Source organism: Trachinotus anak, unplaced genomic scaffold (assembly GCF_046630095.1).
Source record: "Trachinotus anak isolate AG129_WGS33_773 ecotype Australia unplaced genomic scaffold, CSIRO_AGI_Tana_v1 ptg000028l, whole genome shotgun sequence".
Lineage (NCBI taxonomy): Eukaryota > Metazoa > Chordata > Actinopteri > Carangiformes > Carangidae > Trachinotus > Trachinotus anak.
The window spans coordinates 7,390,098-7,416,920 of NW_027273879.1; the positions used below are offsets into that span (position 1 = coordinate 7,390,098).

Below are 26,823 nucleotides of genomic sequence, written 5' to 3' on the forward strand. Positions count from 1 at the left end.
TCATGATGCAGTATTCACTTTCATTATTGGTTTGACCACAAACTCGAAGTTTCTGAGGACAAAATGAATGACTTAAGTCAATTTTTTGACATGCAGTTGATGAAGCAAGTCAGTTAGTCCCAATTAGTTAAGTTCATAAAGGTTTATATGCTAAGTGTTTCCCATCCTTTGCTATGTGACGTAGCAACACAGCCTCTTACATGTAAACTCAAGTACTCCTTCATCAACACCACCCATCTAAATGGGAAGTTTTTTTAACACAGTTATGTAATAAAGGTCTGTATGGTTATAGTATTTTTTCATACAACTGAATGGTCAATATTTAGGTTTATTTGGTGATGTCTGTGTTTGTACAATTATCACTTCAAGTTCCAGAAGCTGGGCATTTAAACCATTTATTTATTACCTCTAGCTAAATATTTAAACTGTTCAATGAGTTTTCTTCTCGACAATTTAACCAGTACCTTTAGCTAACCGTCATCTGTTTATTCATTTCTTTGAGTAGTTTTAACATCTCTGCTCACTCGTAGTAGTTTTCATGCACTCTCAACTGCAACACGTGGTGTTCAAATCTCTTGTTCTTTCTTTTTTTAAATTTTTTATTTATTGAGCTACTCTACAATCCATTCAAGTACTGCAAGTTGGAAATCACTGTGCTAATGTATGCGCCGGCATGACAAATGATACTCACTTTGCTTTCAGGTCAGTAGCACACAATCCACATGACAAGAATCCCAACCAGTTGCTTGTGACATGTGACCAATGCAGATCTTATTTCATGATCTTATTTATGTTCAGCACAGCTCAATCAAGCAAAAATGTGGCTCTTAGACTGGAGTCATTGATTCACTGGCATCATTGAGGACATGTTTATTAATTCCTGCCTGCTTGCTGCCTGCTGGAGAGTCCCATGCTGTCAAATCAAACCACCCCTTGTAGGTAATGAGTTAGCTGTAGAGGGAGAAAGCTGTGAGCAGCAACACAGTCAGCTGATTCACCAGTTTACTGCCCACAGTGGAAAACATCAAAACTGTTTAACTGTTAATGCTGCTTTGGTTTCTTCACCTTCTCAGTGAGAACATGTTCTCCCCTCCTTGCCAGTCTGAGTGTGCGTCAATCTGGATGCTAAATAACTAAGTAGAAATGACTCAAGCACAGCAGTGAGAAAAGTGTGTGTCTACATGTCTGTATATTAATGACAGTATGTGTGTGTGCTTGAACATAATGAAAGTAATTATAAGACCAAATGGTGGCGTGTGTGTACACATACACATTAGTCCTTATTGCCTTAATACTGACTGACAGGCACTAAGCAGCTTTTCGGTACCTTGTCCTTTAGTCTCCTCCTCAGCCTCTCCTTTGACGACTGCAGCAAGCTGATTTTGGGCTGCTCCGACTGGCCCTCGCTTGCCTTTCCACTTCCTGCTGGGTTGGGAGATTCCTTATTAACTGTCAGATCTGGGAAAGCATTTGTAATGGGTGCTGACTCAGATTTGGGTGATTCATTGGGACTCTTACTGCTGCAGTCTTGAGGCGGTCTGATCTGCTCGTCACCAGGTTTTACATTCTCAGTCTCTTTGTCTTTGGTTGTTCTCGGTGATACTCCTTTATCGCCTGTAGCGTTTGTCTGTCCGTGCCCCTGACCTTTCTGATTGTGGTGCCAACGCCGGTTCTGGCTGTATCCGTGGTGTGGGGGTCCTCCTTGACGCTGCCCATGTCCTCCTTGGTACTGGCGGGGCGGTCGGTCAGCACTATTGTTTCTGTTCTCTCCCAATTCTGTTGAATTCTGCTGCTGTTGGTTTGGAGCTTGCTGTTGGGTTTGATCCCTCAGGTGCTGCGGTGACTGTTGCAGTATCTGCTGAGGCTGGTTCTTGCCCCCTCCGCCACCTCCTCCTCCCTGAGGCCGCTGCTGTCTCCTGGAATGAGAGCAGTTAGCTTCATTGTGATGTAGCAGCAGCTGGCTTGTACCTTAAACTGCTCTGCTTTACGCTGACCGCCTCCCTGAGTTACACTGGCACCATGATGGCCTACAAACTTCTTCCCAGCCCCTCTGTTCCTCCTGAAACTCACTGTAACTTGTACTTGTGTAAAAACGGTCCATTTTCTGTTTATCTTCAACTAATCTAGTCCCAGTGACTAACCAACACTCTCCCGTAAATATTACATCATTCAAAACCAGACACAAACTGTTAATCAATCATGTACTGATACAACATTTAAGTAGCTAAAAATTCAAAAGCCTGGTGCCTGCTTACATGTGGATGCACAGTGTGTCTGTGTTTTCCTGTCCTGCATAGCTCTGTGCTTTTGCTGCACTGGCTCTGTGCTTGACAAGCCGCTGACATATGGTCCAGGGGATTAGTCACCCTGGCACCGAGGAGGCAACCTATTATCTGGCTCAGCCTGTGAACGAGCACAAACTCAGCCAGCAGCAGCCAGCACACCTTTGTTCTGATTCGCTCGAGCCCAAAGCTGCTTTTGCACCTTGACATTTTGCAGGCTGGGTATAAATGCCTGATATTATCTGGAAATTAGGGAGATCTAGGCCTGTTTCAACAATAATTCATTAAAAGTAAATAAAGGAGATTGGCAGCTTTTGTGCATTGGGATGGATACAATGATGACGCAAAACATCAGAACCAGCAAGGGCACTCTGAATGCTCTGCAGCGTCGCAGCTTTATACACAGCAGGGTGTGATGCTCAGTGTACGTGACACATTCTTTCTATTACCATCATTAAAATTTTGTGCAACTTGTGCCACAGTAACCTTTCTGTCAGTTGAGACTAGACGGGATAACCTTCGTTGCTCTCACACATCAATGAGTCAGTTCACGGTTAGTCCGTCCTCAGACCACTGAAAGTAGGTACTCAACACTGCTGACCAGGCCATTTCGGAGATGCTCTGACCCAGTGGTCTGGCCTTAATGATTTAGCCCTTGTCAAAGTTGTCTCTCTTATTGTGACCACACAGTTCAAAACAGAGACCAACAGTAGTTAGCTGCACTTGTCTACCAATCAAAATGCTTCAGCAGCAACATATGCTTCGCTGTAGTTCAGCGCAAACTTTATTTTTCCTGCTCAGCAACAGCAGATGTAAAGTAGCCTGGTACCAAATTTGGTATGCGGTGCCTGACAAATCACTTTGATAAACATCCAAACAACAAAAACCAACTGTAACTCATAGCATCAATGCTGACATGAAGCAGTAGGGCATGTTGACAGACAGATGGCTGGTTAAGCTACAACAAATTTGAACCGTTCAAATTTTAAATCATCAATACCCTGGCAAAAATATCCTGACTGTATATTTGAACTTATTTCAACCTCATATTTGAAACTTATTTCAAGCTTACATTGGTATGGTATATAGCACTCATAATCATATTGAGTGTGTTTTTAAACCGACCGTGTCCTGAAAAATGTTATGTTTGTTCTGGTTCACATGTACTAAATTAAGTGACAATTCAGTGGGTGTCTTTGTAAGTTAAAATGATACAAAATGCACCAGAGCACCTTGCAGTTAAACTCAAGCTCTTTGAGGACAAGGGGAAAAGATTATTTTATAAGGGGATAGTACAAAGAAGGGAGGCTGGATTGACAAGCTAAGAAAGGCATGTTGCAAGAGTTCATCAATGCCAAGACTGCAATGTGGTTACGTGATTCCTCAAAAAAGCCATCCCTTGCACTTTTTCAATTTAGCAAACCTTCAATAGCTTGATTTTTAGACCAAAACATGAAAAATGAATGAGCAAATCAGACATTTTTGAGGCTGCAGAACAAAAGCACACTAACTATTCCACCCTGTGAAAGAGAACTTGTCACAAGGTGAAAGTTCTCTTTCACAAAGTGGGCAGAGAAATTCCACCTCAAAAGTCCATAATAATTAGTTTGCAAATTAATTCACCCCAAATAGTTTAATATTTGAAAAACCTTGGAAATTACCTTAGTTTTTTTTTAACTTAAAAGAAATCTAATATGTTCATATGCACAAGTCCAACATTAGCAGAAATTTACAGACAACAGCACTGATACATGGCAGAGAAAGTGGATTTTACTGTACTGTACTGTATTAAGGGAAAACATCACAAATGCAGATTCTTCTCTATAAATGTGGGGCATTTTCTGGACATGGTTTAGGTCCCTTCGTCCCCTCATCTAATGGGCACAAAGGGCACACTGAATGAATTGACCCGTATGAAAATGCTGTCATTTAAATGCTTTTGCTTTCTAAGTTATGAGATCTAAATCTAATATACCAACTTTGGGACCACTGTTACACACAAGCCTGGTTCCAGACCTCTCATTCACTTGTTTTACATTAAAGCAAATAAATGTCTCTTTTGGTTTTGGACTGCTGGATGGACAAAATTATACATTTGAGGATGTCACCTTGGACACCTTGGATGTCACTTGGACATGGAAAGAAAAATGGTGCATTTTACTTCTAGCTAAGGTTGCAACAACAATTATTTTGGTTATAGATTAAGCTGCAGATTCTTTGTCAGATGAATCATGCAAATATTTAATTAAGAGAATGTTAGAAAATATTAAAAAGTAGTGGAAAATGATCAATTTCCATCATGATAATTGCTTGTTTTGTCCATCTACCACTCAAAAACCCAATGATTTCTAATTCATTATGTTGCAAGACAAAGAAAACAGCAGCTGAGAACTTGAAACTAGAGAAATGTGTCATTTTAGATTGAAAAATGACCTGATTGATTAACCGATTATCAAACAACATCCATTAATTCTTTTAACTCACACTTCTGACAATGGCATTGGCAGGATGGATATTTTACTTGATATTAAATTGGTTCCAGCAAAACAAAAAAACCCACCTACCAACAAGAAATCGACTGAAAACACAATTCAAAACAGGGAATATGTGTCTTTTGTGAGAATTATGCTCCATCTCTTCAGCACAATTACACAGACCCCATGTTGGTTTTACAGCTACAATGTTAAGACAATTCGAAGAAAATCTTGATTTGATTAAAACTATTCGATGGGTGAAATGTGAGGATTTGCTGTGTTTTATATCCTTGAAAACTGAATATGTTTGGAAAAAAAAAATTAAGATACATTGAGCTCTGAGAAACTGTGAAGAGCATTTTGTTCAGATGGTTTTTTTTTTGGTTGGGAGTTGAAGTCTTAGATGGTTTTTCTGTCACCCGTCTGTCTTTGTGTGTGTGTGTGTGTGTGTGTGTGTGTGTGTGTGTGTGTGTGTGTGTGTGTCTGATGCAGATGCAGAGTGTATTTATAGTCTTTTTTGTGTGTGTTCATTTGGTTTATGTCTTGCCTGGCCTCCCTGCTCCACTCTCTTGGGGAGGTTGGGAGACAGTTCATCTTCTGACTCTCTCCTGTACCCAGCAGCCTGCCTCCAACTCTTTGAAAATGTTCTCAGCATCTTTCTAAGTCACATTTGCATAGCCCTGAGACAACTTTTTAATAACATGGCTAAACTAAGCCCTTCTACAGTGCACAATAAGTGGTTTTTGAAATGCATCTCAATTTTTTTTCAATTTTAGATGAATTTTGAGAAATTCAGCAAAAAAAAATGTGAAGTAATGCATGTTTCCATCCACTACTGTTATGCAAATATTAGGAGTTGGTTTGGTGAGATAAAAGTAGAAGATAAAGTAATTACAAGAGCACCACTCAAACTTGTGATGACGAAAACAAATGTAAAAAAAAAATGATGGAAATGTGACATTTCTGTTTGTTTCATGTATTAATTTGAGGAATGCTCCAATCTCTTCATCTCTCTGCACAGATCTGTTTTCACCTTTTTTCTCTTTCTTAGAAGTGTAAGTCACAATTCAAATGTCATATCATATGTCATGATTAATTAACTCAGCCTGTTTCTATTGCACATTGCTGCATTTTGCTTTTGATACACCAACTTTTCCAGCTCAGCCAAGCATAAAAACTTTATGTGATATTTGAAGGTTTTCTTTGAGATGATTGAGATTTCTGTTGTTTACACTCAGTTTTTTTTTTTTTTTTTTTTAAAATGCAAAATTTTGAAAATGTACATAAAACAGGTGGTTGGTTTAACTACACCCTCTTGTCAGGCAATCCCATCAGTATCCTCCAATGTCTCTTTTCTTTTCTATAGCAAACTTTAACATATTACATGGCTGCTTATCAAGGCTTTTCCCAAATCTTCAAATTCAGTGTACTAGCTTAATATTGACTGACAGAAATTGTTTCAGAGAGATTTTATTTTATGTGACTGCAGAAAGTGAGATTTTATAAATCCTTTGTAAAGCTGCAGACTTCTCAGAGACACCCTAAGAGTTGAGGAATACAATATCTCCCTCAGACACATTCACTCATCTGATGATTAATTTGATCTCTACAGTAGCTGTTAGTTCAGGCTCAGCTCTAATAAGACCTTCCCCTGATCTACTGGTGATGCGGAGAGGTGAAAGTGAGACAGTAATAAAATGTTAATCATATTTAATGACTGTGAGCTCTGCAGTAGCTTGAGTGTTGCTGGAATTGACCATATATCAGTCATATTAGTGCCAGGGAGATGTTTGCATTAAGGATAAATGATGAGGCCACTGATGAAATTTCATCTAACAATATCATGTTACTTAAACAGATCATCTCTGGTGTGATTAACTGTCTAATTAAAATAAGAAAATTATTTTTTTTTGGTTGGGACAATGAATCTGGTAACATAAATTTAAATTTGAATTAGTGTTTGATGTTGCCTGGAACTACCTCTTACATTGAACTATTCAAGTATTTGATGGGGGCAAAAAAAACAAACACAAGAGGAGCTCTTTATTCTCGTCTCACCATTTATCCACTGACCTTTAGATGCTGAAGCTTTGTTAAGGACAATAAATCAAATGCAATTTGAAGTGTGTCAAATGTTGAAAATCTATTTACCTCCCATTTTGTGCTCTGGGTCTTGGCTTATATGTTGTCACTAACCTGGCTGAGACTTGCCGCCTTCCCCCGGGGCCAGTAGGCAGAAGTATGGTTAACTGGTCTCGGGTGAACTGATCAACCACTCTACAAGCAGGAGAAGAGGGTATGCCACAATGCAAGTGATTGGAGGAATGAAGGAGGACGAGGGATAGATAAAGAATGTAGTAAAGTGGCAAAACAATTTGAACGGCGGGGGAATTATTGTAGATTTCAGAAGAGAAACAGGAGATTATAGAAGATACGGATGGAGGGAGCGGCGAAGCAAAGAGGGAAACAAAACAAAAAACAAAAAAACTACAGGTAACTAAGTCATTCAAACAACATGCATAGAACTACAGGAAGTGAAGAATGCTATGGGAACTAAAAAGGTGAAATTAATTGGCTGATATGATCATGGGAGGAGGTAGAATACTGATGATCGATCATGGCTGTTGCTAGGTGTGCGTGTGTGTGGATGGAGAATTCATGGACCCATTGGACCATTGGTTGACCCAGACTAGAGAATCGATTGGCCTAGGGGGAAGAGAAGCCTGCAGGCGAGACAGTCAATAACACAGCCGAAGCTTCATACAGGCCACAACACACTGCTTTAATGGACTGTGGGAGACTGTGAGGTTTTGACTGTCTGACGGAACATTGGGATCCATCTTTACAATGTTTTTTTTTTCTTTTTTCTTTTGTAACAAGTTTTTAAGATTCAAAATCAAAACTTACTGATTGTGTGTCCATACATGTATGCATGCATAAATACATTAGAGATTACAATCAATAACTTTGAGTCATCATGCCCAGAAGATATAAGCAGAAAAGCAAACTGCTCATCGTAGGTGCAGAAAAACAAGCAGACCTGAGGCCAGACGTATAAACAATGTGTACACAAAAAACATGCACACAGCATTTCTCACACATGAGCTGGTATTTATTTAAAAAAAAGAGAGAAAAAAAAAGAAGAGAATGCACACATACTTCAGCTCACGTGTACACAGTTTTCTAGAGCCAGCTGTGGGTGATATGATAGGGAAAAGTAAATATAAAGGTGAGAAGCGTAATTGTAAGTAAAGTAGTTTAGGTTGTTTACCAATTTCACTCACCATGTTATTGTTTATGAAGTCTACAAACAGTCAAAAGGTGTGTTTATGAAATTGATTTGAAGTGATTATTGATGAGTAGGGATGTCACAGACAAACTACAGACAACCGAAAGCCGGTACACAAACAGAGTCACAGAGCATTTTGAACGGAAGAAGGAGAACTTATCTAAACGCTTTAAAGACTTAAAGATGAGCAGTTAGGGGGACTAAGTTTTAATTTCAAACAACATATTGTCAAAATTTTCATACCCCAAACTGCTACTGTTACTATTTGTGAGCTACTACTGCTGGCATGTGTTATAGCAGTGCACCAAACAACATGTTCATGTACATGTTGTTTAGGCTAATGGAGTGATGGCTCATAATGTGAGCTGGGCTAGTTATTTATTCTTTATTACTTAATGCCTACTTGTCACTGTTGTTGCTGGAATGTTTTAAGTATTTAATAAAAGAGTTTATGTTGAAATACATTCATTTGATTGATTTAGTAGCATTGAATCATGGAAATATAATGGTATTGGTGGGAATCAAATTACTGTCATTGTGACATCCATATTTAAGAGTGAAGAATTTCATTATTCTTTTTGTCCACATTCCAGCCATCATTTCCTTGTGTTAGTAATCTCTTCATTAATCATTGATCATCTTCCTGACCACTGATGATGGTCTACAGGTACATGTGACAATGTATTTTGAAAATTTGAAAATGTTTTGGGTTAATGCTGCGTGCTGCTGGAGAACCTCGCTAATGTGAAATAGTAGGTAAAACTGCACTTCTTCTTTGCCGGTCTTGTCACTGACAGGTCTAATGAATAGTGGAAATGCAGAGTTTTCATATGCAAACAGCCGATTAGGTGGTTTTTTTTTTTTTGGCATCCACTTCCAGCTAACTGTGGGAGTGGAAAAAAGGCTTGTGCATGTGTGCGCAGTTCCACAGTAATTGAAGTTCATAAAACAGAACCATCCACATGCACAGCTTTATAAATCTGACTAAAGCATGCGTATGCATATTTCTTTCTTATGCATAAACACAGTGTTGTGGCTGACACCTGCAGTTTACTTTTACTCGAGTGCATTAATGCATGCATGGACACACAGCAGACATCTTCTTGATAACAGAATAGACAGTTGAATTAGTGCATGGTGTGGTTAAACATTTCAACACTCTACTGTTCAAATGATACTTGTTTGTTCAGCTTATCACTTTATAACAACATTGTGTGGAAAGCAGATGCTCCATCGGGCAGATAGGCTTAGTGTTTGGTTTTAAAATCGTCTTCCTTAATTTGCAAGTACAATGAAAATGATGCTGTGTAAAACGTGCACTCCTTGTAAAACAGACAAAATAATGTGTACGTGTGTAGAAGTCCTTCAATAATTCACAGAATTTTTTTTAGAAAGAAGAAAAAAAAGGGAGGAATAAAGAGCATATTCGCTCCTTTTTTGCCCCTTTTCTGTTTTGGAGCAGAAAGCAGTAAGCAGCACATTCCAGTAAATCACAACTAATTTCAGCCCTGCTTGACGTGCCTACTAAAGTAGAAACACATGCACTACCTCCCCTTTCTTTTCCTTCCTGCCACAGCCGGCCTACACTTTTCCTTTACTCAATCTCACAGTCTCACTGTATTTGTCTTTCTTGTGCTGTATTCAATACAACCCTCAGCCCTCATGCTTTGCACATATAGGATCAATATTTATCTCCCTATTTCATCATCATCTTCCAACAAGTTTACATTTAACTGTATTTTCTTCACAGACACAAAATACAACACAAAACTAAATAAACACAACTCTAACACTATCTATGTGATTCCTCTTTGCGATAAATATTTATTGCCTCAGGCTACTGGTTGTGTTCTGTCAGGGAGCCTGAATGCTGGAGAATATCGACATAAGAGGATTACCATGTTTGATAGACAAACATATGCAGTTAATGTGTTTGATGAGCAAACACGCCAAGCTTCATAAAGGACAGTATGGAATAATGAAAGCTGTGGAAGCTGCTCTCTGTGTCAGTTCTCCAACACAGCAACCTGTTTCCATGCTTTCATACAAAATCACTTGGCCAGGTTGGATAGTCATGTTCACCCATTCACATTGCATTTATATTTTTCCTTGGTCCTCCCTACTGTGTATAAGAGCTTTAACTGCTAACTGCCTTCCTTTACTATCCTCTCCACAAATGAATAAAGCATTTAATAAAGCCCATATTCATACTGTGAGTGTTGTTTTCATGTGCATATACACTCACTGAGCACTCTACTAGCAACACTTGTACACCTGCTTTTACATGAAATTATTCAGTCAGCCAATATTGTGGCAGCAGTACATAACATCCTGCGTCCAGGCCAGGAGCTTCAGCTAATGTTCACATTTAACATAAGAATAGGGGAGAGAAATGTGATCTCTGTGACTTTGAGCGTGGCATGATTGTTGGTGCCAGACAGGCTGGTTTGAGTATTTCTGAAACTGCTGATCTCCTGAGATTTTCATGCATGACAGTCCCTAGAGTTTACTCAGAATGGCCCGAAAAACAAAAAAAAAAGAAAAAAAAAAGTTCAGTGAGCAGCAATTCTGTGGAAGGAAACGCCTTGTTGATGAGAGAGGTCAGAGGAGAATGGCCAGACTGGTTGGAGCTGACAGAAAGGCTGCAGTAACTCAGATAACCACTCTTTACAACTGTGGTGAGCAGGAAAGCATCTCAGAAGGAACAACACGTCAAACCTTGAGGTGAATGAGCTATAACAGCAGAAGACCATGTTGGGTTCCACTCCTGTCAGCCAAGAACAGACATCTGAGGCTGCAGTGGACACAGACTCACCAACACTGGAAAAACACAGCCTGGTCTGATGACTCCTGATTGTTGCTGAGGTACGCAGATGGTAGGGTCAGAATTTGGCATCAACAGCAGTCAATGGACCTATCCTGCCTTGTATCAACAGTTCAGGCTGCTAGTGGTGTTATAATGGTGTGGGTAATGTTTTCTTGGCATACTTTGGGCCCTTAATACCAATTTTGAATGCAATGCACAGCGTCAATCCCTTTATTGCCACATTCTACCAATTTCCTAATGGCTCCTCTCGGCATGATACTGCACCGTGTCACAAAGTAAAAGTTGGCTGTCACTGGTTTCATGAACATGACAGTGAGTTCAGTGTACTTCAGTGGCCTCCCCAGTCACTAGATCTGAGTCGTACACCTTTGGGATGTGGTCGCAGAGGAGGAAGAGGAATTTGCAAATCTGCAGAAATGATGTGATGCAGTCATGTCAACATAAAGCTGAATCTCAAAGGAATGTTTCCAACAGCTTGAAGAATCCAAGCTCTGAAGAACTAAGGCTGTTTTGAGAGCAAAGGGAGGCCATACTCAGCATTAGTATGGGAGTCCTAAAAAAAGGTGCTTGATGAGTGTATGCATGTTTTAATGATCTGCCAGATGCACCGAAGGCAATTTTTCCACTTTTCTGAACAATAAAGTTCTGTTCTATTTTACTCTCCTAACTTCTGACCCCCCTATCTCGCTTTGTAATTGTTGCATACTGTACAAAAAAAAAGATCCACATAGAGATCCCTTGAAGCAGTGATTTGATGAATGATTTTGCCAGTTGTTTGACAACAGCCATATCTTCATTTCTCTGTCCAGTTCACTTTATGTAAGTTTGCTCATACAGTTGTACTGATCTGCTTATCCTCTACCTCATCCCTCCTTTTGATATTCTTCATCCTAAGCTTCATCCTGCTCTCTCCATTGCTGCAGCACAAATATATTTGCCCAGACTGTGAGACCTTCTTTAGTGTAAGGACACAGGAGGCTGTATGTAACCCCAAAACATTACCACATGAGAGATTAATTCTAATACAAAGCTAATGTGGGGTTCACATTATAGCCTTGTGGGACATCTCTATCAAAACCTTGAACAGCATGTACTCACCCACTGAAGCAGGTTTAAAGTGTGGAAAGGATCAGTAGATATTGTCAGCTCAAGTGTTCAAATTTCAAAATGTCTGAGCCCATCATTAAAAAGTCATTGAGCAGAAGCTAACATGCATTTTTAGTGTAATTATATTGCATTTATCATTTCTTGTAGTTAAAAGCTTCTGAATAAATAAGTTATTCAACCTTGTGATAAGAATTAGCTATTTCCAAGAATAGTCCTTAAATACAAGCTGTAAAGTTACTGAGTTACTGCTTGGAAGCAGAATGTACAAGAAAACAGGATGGTCTCTTTTTAATATATCCAGTTTACAAAACAAATAGACTGAAACCTAAGCAAAGTGCTGCATATTTTTGTTCTTTTCCTTTTTGCCAGGCCTGTACTGCACCCATCACACATAAACACAATAGCTCTGGACAGAACCAATTATTCTCTGTACTTAAAAACAAGGATGAAAGTGCTTTTGTCCATTTCGTATAGTTGAAATTTCCTCTTTTTAACCACAAATACAACCCAAATATTTTCTCTTTGCCTGTCTCTTAGCAACTGAAGAACAGTTTTCCAGTGACATCAGGGTAGAGAGTGAGAGAACGAGAGGGAGAGCATTTTTTTTTCTCTCTTAAGGACCTGGTTTCAATGAAGTCAGACTTGGGTGAAATTAGATTTTAAAGTGTATACACTTAAGATGTGCCACTTCAAAATGTAGTGCCAGAGTGGCAGAGTTTGGACTTTTTGGGGAGAATAACAGGTTAAATGTTACAAAGCATGACAAACAAATACATATTCACAAAAGGAAAGAACGCTTGGATCTTGTAGTCAAAAATAGGTGACTGAATAACTGGCTTAAATTTTGTTGTGTGACCTATTAAATGTAAAAAAAAAAAACAACCTTGAATGTCTCCTCAATGTTTTTTTTTTCTTTTTCCTGTCAGCAGTGAAGTGTGGAGCCTGCATTCCTGTCTTGACATCGCTTTGGCCGGGGAGAGATGTTAAGGCTATGGGACTGGCTGCGCACTGACATCTGACATCAACGCATAAAAAAACATTCCCTCTCACTGAGGTAGGTGTGTGTGTGTGTGTGTGTGTGTGTTTGTGTGTGTGTGTGTGTGTGTGCCGGCTTGCATGCGTCATTACCGTCGGTCATTCCTCCTGCGTCGGAAGAGCTTTTTGGTGTGTGCAATCTCAGCCTCATTAGGAAGGGGCGGGAAGACCTGTTAGAGACAAATCATAGAGTAAGAGACAGTTGCTGTCAGGACAAGCAATTTATATCACTATGGAAAGTATCCATAGAATTTCCCATCATTGCACAAGTAGAAGTACACTGAAACGTGCAAACTTTTCCCATAAGAAGAACAGATAAATTCTAGCCTTTTTTTTTTTTTTTTAGGAAGATGTTTAGATGACCCTGCAGAGCTACATTTTCAATGAGAAATTTTGGAACACCATCAAAAGTGAATTTTTAATCCAGACCTCTTACAAAAAGTGAAGCATTTTTATGTTCATACAAAATGTATTCTGTTATTTCATACATGTATTATCTTTGCAAATATACATCTAAATTAAATAACCTAAAATCAGAAGCAGCATTTTTGCATTTTCACTGAAAACATTTTTTAAATATGATGAAGTGATTTTTGTTGCGGCTTGTACCAAATAAGCATGTTCCTTTACGTCTGAAGTGAGGGAATATGATTAGTAAGCGATGTGTTGTGACACATTTTACTTTTACCATAAAAGTTGCAGCTCCTGCGATTTGTATATTGTGTGTTTGATGTTGGTCAATACTTTTCCTCCTCACTAATACTGCACCCTAATGCTGCTGAACAGGCAGGCTTCAGTGATGACAACTTCACACCCTGATATGTATTTGTGTTTGCATTATGGTCTACAACTAGACATGTCCTTAGCTGTGGACTGACTTTTTTTATGAACAGGACAGAGAACTGGACATCTATGACGCAGGTGTTTGCCTGCATTCAAAATCACTCCCACATCTATTCATTCACTCAGCTCCTCCCCCCTCAGTAACTTACTCTAAAATGAGCAGTAAATTGATATTTCTGACATTTATGAATCATCATCATGGTAACGTCATAATTGGCAGCTGTGGAGTCAGTCACATTTTCACATCTATAAAACGCAGAGCATTGCACTGAGGGATTGTTAGCACAAAGTAGTGTACGTGCCATGGACACTATATAGGGCACAATATAGTGGATAAATCTACACACAGAAGGATTGTGTTTTCGGAGACATGCTCAGTTTGCTGTTCTAATTAATTCATTTGTATCTGTAGATAAACAGAGGAACAGCGAGGCTTAATTATATTGGTTATTTCTGTAAGCACTAAAATAAAATAGATGAATGCAAGAACTACTCAAATCTAATGTCAAATCTGCTTGATTTTTACATGACGTCCACATCAGCTAACGGGAGGAGGAGGAGGAGGAGGAAAGAGAATAATTTTACCATTAGCCTGTGAGTCTAAAGGAAAGTGGCAGGAGAAGGGAGAGAGGAAATATGACCAATGGCGCACAGACAATTAGGAGATGTGGAGCAGTTGCAGGTAAGAATGTCAGAGGGGAGGAGAGTTAGCGATGGAGAGTTAAACATATCTGTGTCTGTGTCAATATATAATGTTGTCACTGCTAGAGAAGCTGATTTAATAATATCTAATAGCAGGATCCAGAACTTCTCTATGTCTTGTGAAACATACTCCTTCCTGTTTAACTATATGTTTGCCCAGCAACTCAAGCAATCACAGTTGTTAGACTGAACTACATTTCATTTTTGAAACCAAAGAAGCAGGTTCAAAATTAGTTGAGGAAAATGAACTACAGGTATTTTTACTCTGATTACATATGGCAATTTGATTAGTGAGTGATTATGGAATCTTCAGTTTGTCAGGTATTGTCCCTCACTTGTACACTTCACTTCCTGTGAGAAGGAAATAACACCATCCGTCATCCATTAAACATTAGCCCTGTCAATCAAACAGCACATTCCCCCTTCACCCAGCATCACTGTGTGCTGTTACCATGGTTTCAGGTGGCCGAAGGTTAGCGCTGTTGTGTACAGTCTGCTACGGTTGACAATGTTGTGATAGGATGGGAGTATAAATGTGCTGCAGTGCATAGGAGGGCCTGTGACATTATGTTACAAGTGGATACTGTGCATAATGTGAGGGGTGGATACTCGCGTTTGTGTGAGCCTGAGGAAAGCATCTACCTGCATCATCTACACAGCCAAAGTCAGTGAGTGTCAATGTCAATCACTCATCAGGGTTGCATGTGTGTGTGCGCTGTGCAGCAGACAGTTGCAAGCTAATGCAATAAGCCCCAAATGTGCTCAAACTCTCAAACCAATGCATTGTGCAAGAAGGTAACCACAGTCTGTGAGAAGGAAGCAGAGCTCTGTTTGCTCCTCATACAGAGTCATTCAGTTGTTGTTCCTTTTTTGATTTCTATGAAACAGAATAACAAAAAACGGGAACCAAAGAGTTTGATCTCACAACATCTTGACTCATGATCAGTTAATGACCACCATGTAATGTGTAATTTTCTTTTTTTTTTTTTTTTAAATCAGATCTAGTAGCAGCTAGAATTCATATTTGGACGATTTTTTTAAAGAACAAGAAAGAGAGAGTAACAAAAAATGTTTTTGAACTGTTCTGTAGTGCTGTAATGGCTTTTACTAATCCACACATGCACCAGTACATGGGGAACATACACCATAGCTGCACTGCATCTTCACAGTTTGTCATGAACTAACACACACCTAACTTAAAAAATATCTACCAATATTTTTAGTTGTAGCACCATCTTTGGATTTCTCTGATTTTCTCTTTTGCACTATCATACTATACATTCAGACATCCAGAAACACGTTGGGTAGATATTCAAATGAGTTTGAGAGAGAGCTTGATATTTGACACTGCTGCTCTAACTTACATCTCTCTTAGAGAGGCTGCTGGGGGATTGTTGGGTTCTGATTAAATCCAGATGTTAGAGGCAAAACAGTGTGTGTGTGTGTGTTTGTGTGAGTACGCAGCATTTGTGTGGCACAGTGATATTCAGAAAGGCAGAAAAACACACACTTTAACTGTCTGTTACAGTGTAAAGCTTTCACATATAAAAGGTTTCACATATAAACCCAAAAGTATTTTAACCAAACTTCAACTTCACTGACAGGGAGAAAAAGTAGGTGGAGAAAGAAACAGAGGAACTGTTGCATGTTTAGCTACTGTAGTTTTCCTCTAGGATATCATTAGCTGTAATTCTGCCTTCAAATGGTAACCAGATGACAGTGAACACACATACACATACACATACACACACACACAAACACACACACACACACACTTAACAAAACCCTTTTACTTTGTTGTAGTATTTTTCCATTGCTAGTTCAGATGGCATGTAAAAAAATCTCAGATTTTTGCTGTACATGAAGAAATTGCCTCTTAAATCATGCAAAACTACATCCGGAACAAAAGCATAATTCTGGACAACAGCCATGTTTTAGAGAAAGGATCCAGACTCATGTGTGCACAGTTTATGATGCATCCAATAGAAACATAGAGACAGGAAGTGAGAGATGTAGAAATGTCTCTGTTGCTGACTGGGAGAGCGCTCTGTGTATGTGTGTGTGTGTGTGTGTGTGTTTTAATATGCTATCTGCAGGTAGCCGCCAGTGTGGGGTAGATCAAAGACAGGCGTGTGCTACTCTGGTCCCCAGACAGAAGACCTCTCACCTCGAGGCAGGCAGCGCAAAGCAGGCAAGCCCTGTGGACGTGACAAGGATGGCGGGGGGGGGGCTATGTAAGTGGGAGAAACACAGAGAGAAGATAGAAACAGAAAAAGAGCTTGTGTGTGCATTAGTTTATATTTGTATGTTTTTGGGACAAATGCAGCAAAGACTTGCAAATGCATTGCTGCAATGAACATGTTGCTTCAGGTACAGATAAAATATGTAAAATATATACAATATGAATTGTTAGCCAGGGATCCAGTTATAGTAAAAGATCAGAAAGCTAAACACCGCACAGCGGTTAATAACACTGACAAGGAAGCTAGAAATTTATCACAGCCACAACCCCATGGAATTACCCTGTACACACTGCTGAGTTATCTGCCATTAATGCCTGCTGGCACGGATTTGATTGGCCAGCACCACGCAGGATTCTGGAGGTGAGACCAAAGAGGAGATCACTGCAGCAGTCTTGAGGAGCAGGAATCAAAAGGATGGAGTATACAGTCGACATTCTTTGATGAGAAAAGACGGTTTTGACAGTTTTGACGTGAGATTGGAAGGAAAATAAAAGAATCAACACGCAAGAGAAAAATGACAGGAACTGTCAACACAGAAGGAGAAGTTTTGCATGTGTTGAGGCATTTGAGATCAATGATGATGACTTCAGAGTCATGATAGTTAATTTGAGAAAAACTGGTTTTCATATCCTGGAGGCAGCTGGTGATAATGGAGCAGATAGCGACAGTTGCAAATCCTCGCTAGCTAGTTAGCAGATTCTTTCAAATTTATTGTCAGGGTTTGGATCTAAAGCATTAATCATTTCTTTTAACCAAAGCTTGTACTAAAGGAGCTAGCGTTTTTAACATGGACTAGCACAACACATGCATTTTAATGGCTGAAAATGATCGTCCCTACTGTGAACAGTTTTAGTCTCTTGTATAAGACAGAAAAGAATGAGACCAAATTTGCATGTTTGTTATGGGGCTATTTAAAAGTTTTCTCTGCCGCTAAATGTGTTTTCTTGCCAGACGCAGGTGGTGGTGATGGTTGCTTGATAAGAGTTTTGGCCACCATTGCATTTGTAAGACAAGAGGTTATAATACGTCCAATGAGCAGCTCTTCGTCTTCAGGGCAGCTTGGAGGCTACAGTGAGTCGCTACCGGAAAATGACGAGACAGGCTGGGGCTAGCTGGTTAGTGTGTTAACTTCAGTAGAAGAAAAGACATGATAGAGACAAGAGTTAACATTTTGGTTGCTTTTCACCACTGGAGACAGCTCTCAGTGAGTAAAAGAATAAAGCTTGATGCTGAATTTGCAATGTTTTTTCTAGACTTGTAAGTAAACAGCTGTTAATGCCAATGCTGGCTATAAACAATAGCATAACTTACAAATAGATCAGACTCAAGTTTTGCTCAAACAGCAAGTTTCAGTTGTCATACACCGTGGACTCAACGACCCCCCCCCCCCCCCCCCCCCCCCCCCCACCTCAAAAAAAAAAAAATCAATTGAGGTTAAAATTTTCCAACCCTGATTGAGGTGCATGTTTGTGTCTGTGTGTTGTATTACGTATGTGGGTGTGTGCATCTGCCTTAAGAGGAAGTTAACATACTTTGCAGCATTCCAGGGAAAATCACAGGTCAGTGGGAGAGGCTACCTAAGATGTTACCAAAGAGGATGTGTCCTTTCTACACCACGTAGCCATGTAGCTCCCGAGAAAAAACAAATACCTTCTCTGAAAGGAGTACATTGGGTTTTTTTTTTTTTAAGGGTTGACTTAACTCCTAAGCAGAAAAAAAGGGTATCTAAAAAGGGTTTCATTTTTTGGAAAGTTTTGCCAAAAGGGTCACGGACCTGGGTCAGATACCATTGTTGTTCCATTCATAACAATGACGCTGCTTTAGTGTGAACGGGGTATAAGTAACAAGGAAGGAAAGTAAGGAAATGATAAAAGCGAACAGGGATGGAAATGTGAAGAATAGAAACGGAGAGTAACGATTATAGAACTTTCTCTGCAATAGCATAGAAATTGAAGTGCATGTCTTCCTGTCCTTTCTAGTGTACAACAATTCTGGTATGATGCTCATTCAGCCAGTCCATTGTTTCCCTCAGCTTATTTATGTTGCAAGGGCCCTCAGCCAAAAGCAATAAATTTAAAACTGCCCCAGGGGTGGCATTACAGGACAGGTTGTTGAGAGCAGAGGTGAGAGAGAGCAAGTATGACAACGACGACTGTAAATACAAGATAGCACATAAAAGACAGAGAGGGAAACCGAAACACATACGCTGAGATAATTCTGACATTTTGCCCACATCAAGCCTGAACGAATAACGCTTCTCTTTGTGTCTATATGGAAATTAGATTTAGCTATTCTGCTTTATATATTGGTGAGTTGGAGTTTTCTAACTGTGATAAAATGTCTTTCAATCACACAACTATATATAACTGTAAAATTTACTATAACTGTTATATATAATAATTTTAATCCTCATCAAGAGAAAAGGTTAAACCAGTGATTTTAAACAATTTGTGAGCACAGCACTGACACCATATTAATCTGGTGAACTTGTGAGCAAGCAGTTGCTTATTCAAACATCCAACAGGCACAGAGCAACTTTATCATTCATTTGGAGTTGTAGGTCTGTGCACCTCGCAAATCTAAGTCCCATTTTCTCCCTTTTATCTCTTTTGGTCTCCACCAACTCCTTAGGGACCAAGGGAATCATCTACATTCACCAGCTAGTTTTTTACTGTGTCTGTGCACTCCTACTCTGAGAATTAAGTGGCACGAAATACTACATCATTTGGAATTGGTACTGGCACGCTGCTGTCAGTACCCTGGATAATCAGCGTCTAGCTCGCTTGTGTTGGAAATCAAGTTAACATTTAGGACTTCTCAAATTGTTTTTCTGTAAAATCTCTGTGATAAAGGATTTACCCCATGTTTCATGATCCCTGCTTTAGGCCTTTCATGTAAGTTACTCTGCAGCTGATGCCTGCCAACAGCACAGAAAGAAGAGACTTAGAGCTGCCAAAGTCAGGTATAGCGGGTGATCAGTGATAAGAGGCAAAGATGTGAGGTCCTGACATCCACGTCTCATTTAATAAGTGATCTGAGGCTGGGGCCATGGCAGAGCACAGACAGATAGACAGGTACATCAAAGAACTTGTGGGTCTAGCTACAGGAGGAGATGGAGCCATTGTGGGATCAAAGTGTCAGAGGAAAAAAAGAGGGAAAAAAAAAAACACTTAATTACCTTATAGAAGTGTAATCATGTGACAACCACTGCTGCAGCAGCAGGTTTCATGTGCTTACAGCTCTGTTCTAGCCATCACTCTCAATGATAAAAAAGACTTCAATCATATGTACCCACCTCATCTTCTCTGCAGGATCAGGCCTGGTGCTTTGTGTTTGCATGTGTGGTCTGGTTTGCATTAGATTTGTGAGGACCAGGGACCAGTTGCACAAAACACCTTAAGTTATGATTTCCCTTAAAGTCTGAGTTAAGGTTAGCTTAAAATAAACCCTTAAGTCTTCTCCTTAAGATTTCCCTGAAATGTTGACCTGATTATTAAAGATTTTCTCTTTATCTTAGTCTTAAAGTTAAGGAATCACTTGAAGTCAGTTAAACCATTGCACCAAAGACCTTAGCGACCAAACTAAGGTAAAAAAAAAAAAAATAAAGGTACCTCTGACTCTATCTTAACTGCAACATGGCTGAGCTTATTGTGATTTTTCCTTAACTAATGAAATCTTTTAAGAGATTCTGTGCAACACCCTTAAGTAAGCCCCTCAGCTAAGCAGAAGTTAAACCTTAAGTAGAAAACTCCCAGCCATTTAATGACCCTGAGTCTTGCGAGGACACTTTAGTTGCTGCTTGCAAAGGAACAGGCTGATTTTACTACTGTATTAGAGCCATAAATTGACAGTGTGGACAGCAGTCACAGATGACTAACAAATCACAGAGCCCGGGGATAAAAAAAATGAATTTAATTATGGCACAGGCTGGAGGTTACCTTGTTTCCTGGGATTTAATACACCAGTAATATGCCAAGTACATAAACTACTTCAATAATTAAAGAGGGAAAAAAAGGGGGTGTTAAATAACGTGCCCTCTTTTTAGACCTTTTTTTACAAGGCACATTTCATTAATAGAATAAATATGGTTAACCTTTCTTTCTGTACCTATTTACATGTTCTGGCTGTCATTCAGAGGCGATAAATTTAACAGATTAAATCACTCATGAGCTATTAATGAATTTCTCTGTGGGATTAGTGACACATTTCCCAAGGTATCCTGCTTTCATGCATGTACTCAAGTCTCCAGTGTTCCTCCCATTCTTGAGCCCAGAGTGTAACAGTGTACAGTGGTCATTAAGCCAGTATGTGTGCAGTTGATAGAGTGGAGGAGCCAAACAGCAGTAGGACCAGGGACAATAGCAGGAAGAGACCACAGGGAGGGGGCTGCCGGTCACCATGACCCCCTGGATATTGTTCTGCTGCCCACCAGCAGTTGAAGGATGGGGGGGAGGAGTGAAGGACGACATGAGGAGAAGAGGGAGGAGGACAGAGCGTGATGATGGTGGTCAGAAGAGAATAGGAAAACGGAAACAGCGAATAGGAAGAAGCAAAGGGAGACGAGGTAAAACGATGTTAGAAAAGACATGAAGGAGATGGACAAGTGCGTTTGAGGAGAGCAGAAACATACAGGACCAGTACGTGTGAGTAAACACTGGGAGCGGAATACAGGTCTCAGACAAACTGACAGCTGACAGACCACCAAAAAAGCCCACCCCGCCCCCCAGTGTCCCTTCTCAACCCGAGGCCTGCTCTGCGGCACGTACACTTCCAGACAGAGGGGCCGACCGGTCTGTAATATCTGAGCTCCAGACTCCTGCTTTGTTCCTCTGTTGGACGGCTTTGTCCACACACCAGAGACCGGATGTCTCCTCAGTGACTAACCACTTTCTCCCTCTCCCCCTGGTCTCACCCTACCCTGCTGCTCCTTCTCTGATGCCCTCCATTCTGGAAATTTTTAACTCTAGTCGACATAATTGAATTGGGCCTCTGTCTTTGGAGAAGAAGTAACATCTCACAGTTTGACTTCAAACCATAAGACAAGGACTACAACTGAGGATGATTTTCATTATTGACTAATCTGTTGATTATTTTCTCAATTAGTTTATTAATCATATGGTCTGTAAAATGGCGTTTGCTTTCGCAGCCTCCCAATGCCCAAGGTGACACCTACAAATGTTTTTCAAATGTCAAATTTTGTCCAACCAAAAGCTCGAAACCCAATGATATTCACTTTACAGTCATAAAAGACCATAAAATATAAATACTCAAATTTGAGAAAGTGAAACAAGAATTTTGGCATTGAAAAAAAAAACAAAAAATCAATCGAATTCTTCAACTAATTGTTGCAGCATTACACAGGACAGTAGAGAATTAATCAGAAATCTGTCAGTGATTATGTACAATATTACTTGTCATTTTCAAATATCTGTAAAACTTTTTATTTGATGAAAATAAAAATGATACTCCAATTGTTGATGGCATGTGGGTTTATTAGACCACAGCTAGTGATTACTGATACTGTGACAGCAAAACATTTTTTATCTAATATTAAATTACTGTGTAAATTGAATTCAAATGAACTCATGTCACTGCAGATCAGGAATGACCTACCTTGGTCTCTCAAACTTTCTACCCTAATTTGTATTTCATCTCTGATATGTCATGATGTATTAGTGTGTCTGCTGTACATTTTTAATTATGTCTGTGGTTTTCTACCCTATTTGTTTTTTTGCAAAATTATTATTTTTTCTATATCTATCTTTAAAATGATCATTTTTACAATGTGCTATATAAATAAACCTAATTAGGAATATTATTAGGTAATACTAATGGTATTCATGTTTCATATTATTCCGGATCCATGTGATACACAGATCAAATACTTGCTCTCTTGACACCTGAATGCTTCTGTCATTACGACCTGACACTGGACGTGAGGGCAGGGTTATTGTATGAGCAGGCTGACATTCCAGAGAGGCCAGGAGCGGTGCAGCAGCATCAGAGGGTGAAAGGAGGAAGCCCATTCTTACCGAGTTGCTCGCACACCCACACACACAAACGAGATGTTTTCCGCATCCCAGGGCTATTTGTAAATCTATTCTGGCTCCTGGAAAGGGGAAGTGAATGTTGGTAGGAAGTGGATGATGTAGCCCTGCCATACAGTAGCTGGAGGCGATGACTGGGGAAGAGCGCGTTGTTGTTGCTTGGTTATTGCATAAATGCAGGATAGTAATTTTTATGATGAACAAATGTTAAATTCTTAGAAACAATAAAATCTGTAATGTACAAGTAAAGCTTGGAAGAAGTATTCAGACCCTTTACCTAAGTAAAAGTACCAGTGTAAAAATATTCTATAAGTATTAAGTAAATTCAAACTCAGAACAGAACATAAATTTTAACAGCAAAATGTACTTTATAAAGTATTGAAAATAGATGGACTGGTTCTGTAGTAAAATGTATATGACATTATTAGACTGTTAATATTGATGCATCAATCAGTAAATAACAGGTGCTTGTAGTGGAGCTATTTTAACTACTATATACAATTAGTTAGTTTAGTTAAGTGGTTCTCAACCTAGGGGTCAGGCACTTCTAAAGGGTCACAAGATAAATCTGAGGGGTCGTGAGATGATTAGCTGGAGAGAGCATTCCACCACTGCCACGAGCTAACGAGACATGGTAGCCAGTCATGAGTTTGAACAGCAACAAATAAAAAGCCCCTGCCACATAACACTGTTGTGGTTACAGTCAGGAGGAGAGACATGTTCGTGCAACTAAAGTGAAAGTACCAGCAGAAAGGAGAGATCCTAACAGCCACACAGGGCATTCAGCATCAACTCTCAGCATTAAACCACAAAATCAACCTTTAATCTAACGCAAATCTAACACAATCCCTGCCACACACACCCAATAAAATCATAATTACCAGAGTGTATTCTCTTTTTGTGCGAAGTGTGATTTGCATGTGATCTGGGTTGTTTACCGTTGAGCACCTGTCCATACAGAGTCCCAGTCTGATACTGATATGTTCATATATAACACAGCTTCACAGTGTAAACACAATAAAGAAGAATCAACAGTAGTCAAGTCATTGTAAATCCTCTTTAGGGCTGCATCTAAGGATTATATATTCATGTGTCTTGTTTTGTCTGACCAACAGTCAAAAAGAAAACCAGCTGATTTTCACTTTTAAGAAGATGGAGCCAGAAAACATTTGGCATGTTTGCTTAAAAAAATGAGTGAACCAATTAATTAATTGATCAAAATAGTTGCCAATTATTTTTATGTGCATGAACTAAGTAATTACTCACATAATTGATTCAGGTTTTCTCCCTTCAAAGAGTGAAAGAAGTTTACAATGATTGTGGTTTGACTGTTTTATTTTACTGTGGAGGTTCTCTAAAACTACTGGCCAAGTGGAAAATGGAAATGTAAGAGCCACCCCAGTTGTCTCAGGGGACATTCAAGATCAAACAGGGTCCTGTCACTAGAACAGGAAACAACTGGGCATCAATGGCCTGGCATCACCCCTGCGTGATACTCAGTACAGACAGAATGTGAAGAGAGAACGTGTGAGGATGGTGAAAGTCAGAAACAGCTCAGGAATGTGAGGGAGAGAAAGACACAAAATGTGGCACTCACTCCCCAGCGCTGTGTATCTGACCTTACTGCGCCCCAGTGCCAACACACATCCGATCCCAAGCACACCAGACAGATGCAGTTGACCCCATCTTTCTTTTGGCTCTAACTGAATGAACGGAAAAGGCAATGTTGGCTCAGGAGCTATGCAATGTGGAAGTCATCTTGGTAGCGCTACTAGGCCCATCGTGGCTGAAACTCTATTAGAGGGGAAACGCAGCTCGGCTGAGAAGCCAAGAGGGGAAGGAAAGAGGAAGACACTGTAGCTAAAACACTATGAAAGATGGAAGACATCTTGGCTCAGAAAGCAGGGTAGGAAGAGAGAAAGGTGACATTGCTGACCTATAATGAACTCTGCCACCCCCTTAAATCATAGTTTGCCTTGGAAAACACAATGTGTATTACCTTGTATCATGCAATGGTATACACAACTGCAAAATTAATGTCACTTTGTTGTTGGTGCCACATTCTGACATAGATTACGATGAAATTAGGAAGTTGTAGGCTAATAGGCCTTTTATACTGTAAAACCTGTACAATTAGTCAAATCAAGTGGGTATTTCCCACGTTACATTTTTTTAGTACTAAATTCACCCTTTTGTTTTCCTATCTGTCTGCTGAAGCTCAGTATGGAAACATTGTCTGGGGAAACAAAAAGGGGAGATTTTGTGCTGAAAAAACTATAATGGAAAACACCCACATGATTTCTCTAACTCAGATTGCAGTAGCCTCTCATTAGCTTCAACTGAATTAAAGAACATGTTTATACACAAAAAGAGAACTGTGGATTCTGTATTTTGTGGATTAGGGGTCACGTTAGGAAGGGCTGTTCCCATGAAGTACAGAGAGGAGGAATTCTTGCAGCAACTAATAACTCTTACAGTGCACATATGGACATGTGACTATTGCTTTGAGCCACTTGAAAAAGCGTGAACCTATTAAAGTTGAGCGGAAAAGCTGTTGAAGCTTGCAACTGATTAAAAAACCCAAACCATTGCCACAGATATTAACAACCGACATCACTTCTCTGTAGATACACTCAGGTGGCAGTGGCAGTTATTTGCTACGCCTGGCTAAAACTATTACAGTCTAATAGAACAGCTCTCCAATAAATCCTCCCTTCATGACAACTATAATGTTCAGTTTGTGTCGAAACTGAGGTGTTGATTCAACTGCAATAAAGTTGAACAGCACCACAAACACTTTTTACTGAGGAAAAAAATTTCAATAAAAACTAAACACTACAGACTTCACGAAGGATTTATTGCGGAACTGATGCATTACACTGCATTCATTTTAGCTCGGTGAACCTAATAAACTACCAACAGAGTATAGAATTTGTTCAAACTGTACTTGTTATTCATACATTTAACCACCAGAGGTCAGTATAACATTTTTTCGGAACCTCCCAAATCAGTTACAGCTCACTTCAACATTTACCCAGTAGGTGTCACCAAAGGTTCATTTATGATCAATCAGTCACATTTGTACCTGTAACATACTTAAGTGTGTTAATTGGTCTTCACAGAGAACACAAAACACAAAAGGCAGGACAGCTGATCCCTGCTTTTATTTATTATATTTGGAGCCTAACAACAGCGCCACTGCTGTGCTCATTGCACCAGATATTTTTTTATTATGCCACAAGAGGTCGCTCTCTGACAACTAATGGAAAGATGCTTCATTGTCCACTGTGTCACATCAATGCACTTGCTATAAGAGCATTTAGAAAACTTAGTGACTTACAGAGCGCAGGTGGGGTAGGAACCTCTCTATGTCATTCATGTCTATGCCGTCATCCTCCTCAAACTTGTTCTTGTTCATCCTGACGGAGGAAGTGAAAGAGAGACAATCAATGAATCAATGAACTGTAACACTCTGGGATGACACTGACATGAACTGGATCAATAGTGACAGAGGACAATTCTAAAGACATTAACTGAGACAATATGGAGTAATGAGAGCAAATTACAAGACAGAGTAAGGCAACACCAGCAGGACCAAATATTGCAGGTAAAAACCTAAGACCCAGAGCTCAGATCCTACCCCTCTCTGTCGATATGTGGAAGGTGCTTTGGCGTTCCTCTGAAGTGTTTCCTGTGGAAATGGCTAAAGTCCAGTTTCTCTGGCTGAACGTCCCATCCTGCACCTCTTTAATACACAGACAAGACAGACCAAAGGTTAGAGACAGACAGCATCCATGCATACAAACGAGGAAAGAGAGGACTGGTATACAAGACAACTTTCTACATTTTAAACACAGGTTTTTTTCTTACATGTACATAAGGTATAAATGGTTGGAGCGGAGGGAATTTTAAGTGCTTGTTACTACTGTTGGGTACTTTGTATTAATCTGCAATGATGCATCATAGTTAAGAAA

At 39.6% G+C, this 26,823-nt stretch overlaps 1 protein-coding gene across 5 annotated transcripts in view; it reads right to left on the minus strand.

The window, feature by feature from the left end:
• The window catches only part of ctif (CBP80/20-dependent translation initiation factor), a 52,569-nt gene that overhangs the window by 10,730 nt on the left and 15,016 nt on the right, over positions 1-26,823 (minus strand). Inside the window, exons 6-11 of one of the 5 annotated variants that reach the window (XM_071465468.1) lie at positions 26,490-26,594; positions 26,190-26,268; positions 13,108-13,184; positions 6,953-7,033; positions 1,519-1,916; positions 1,328-1,422 (exon numbers count right to left, since the gene is read on the minus strand). In XM_071465468.1, the coding sequence (XP_071321569.1) occupies positions 1,328-1,422; positions 1,519-1,916; positions 6,953-7,033; positions 13,108-13,184; positions 26,190-26,268; positions 26,490-26,594 (835 nt within the window). Of the gene's footprint in view, positions 1-1,327; positions 1,917-6,952; positions 7,034-13,107; positions 13,185-26,189; positions 26,269-26,489; positions 26,595-26,823 lie in introns of all 5 variants that reach the window. The other 4 variants (XM_071465467.1, XM_071465465.1, XM_071465469.1 and 1 more) reach the window with 4 other exon arrangements.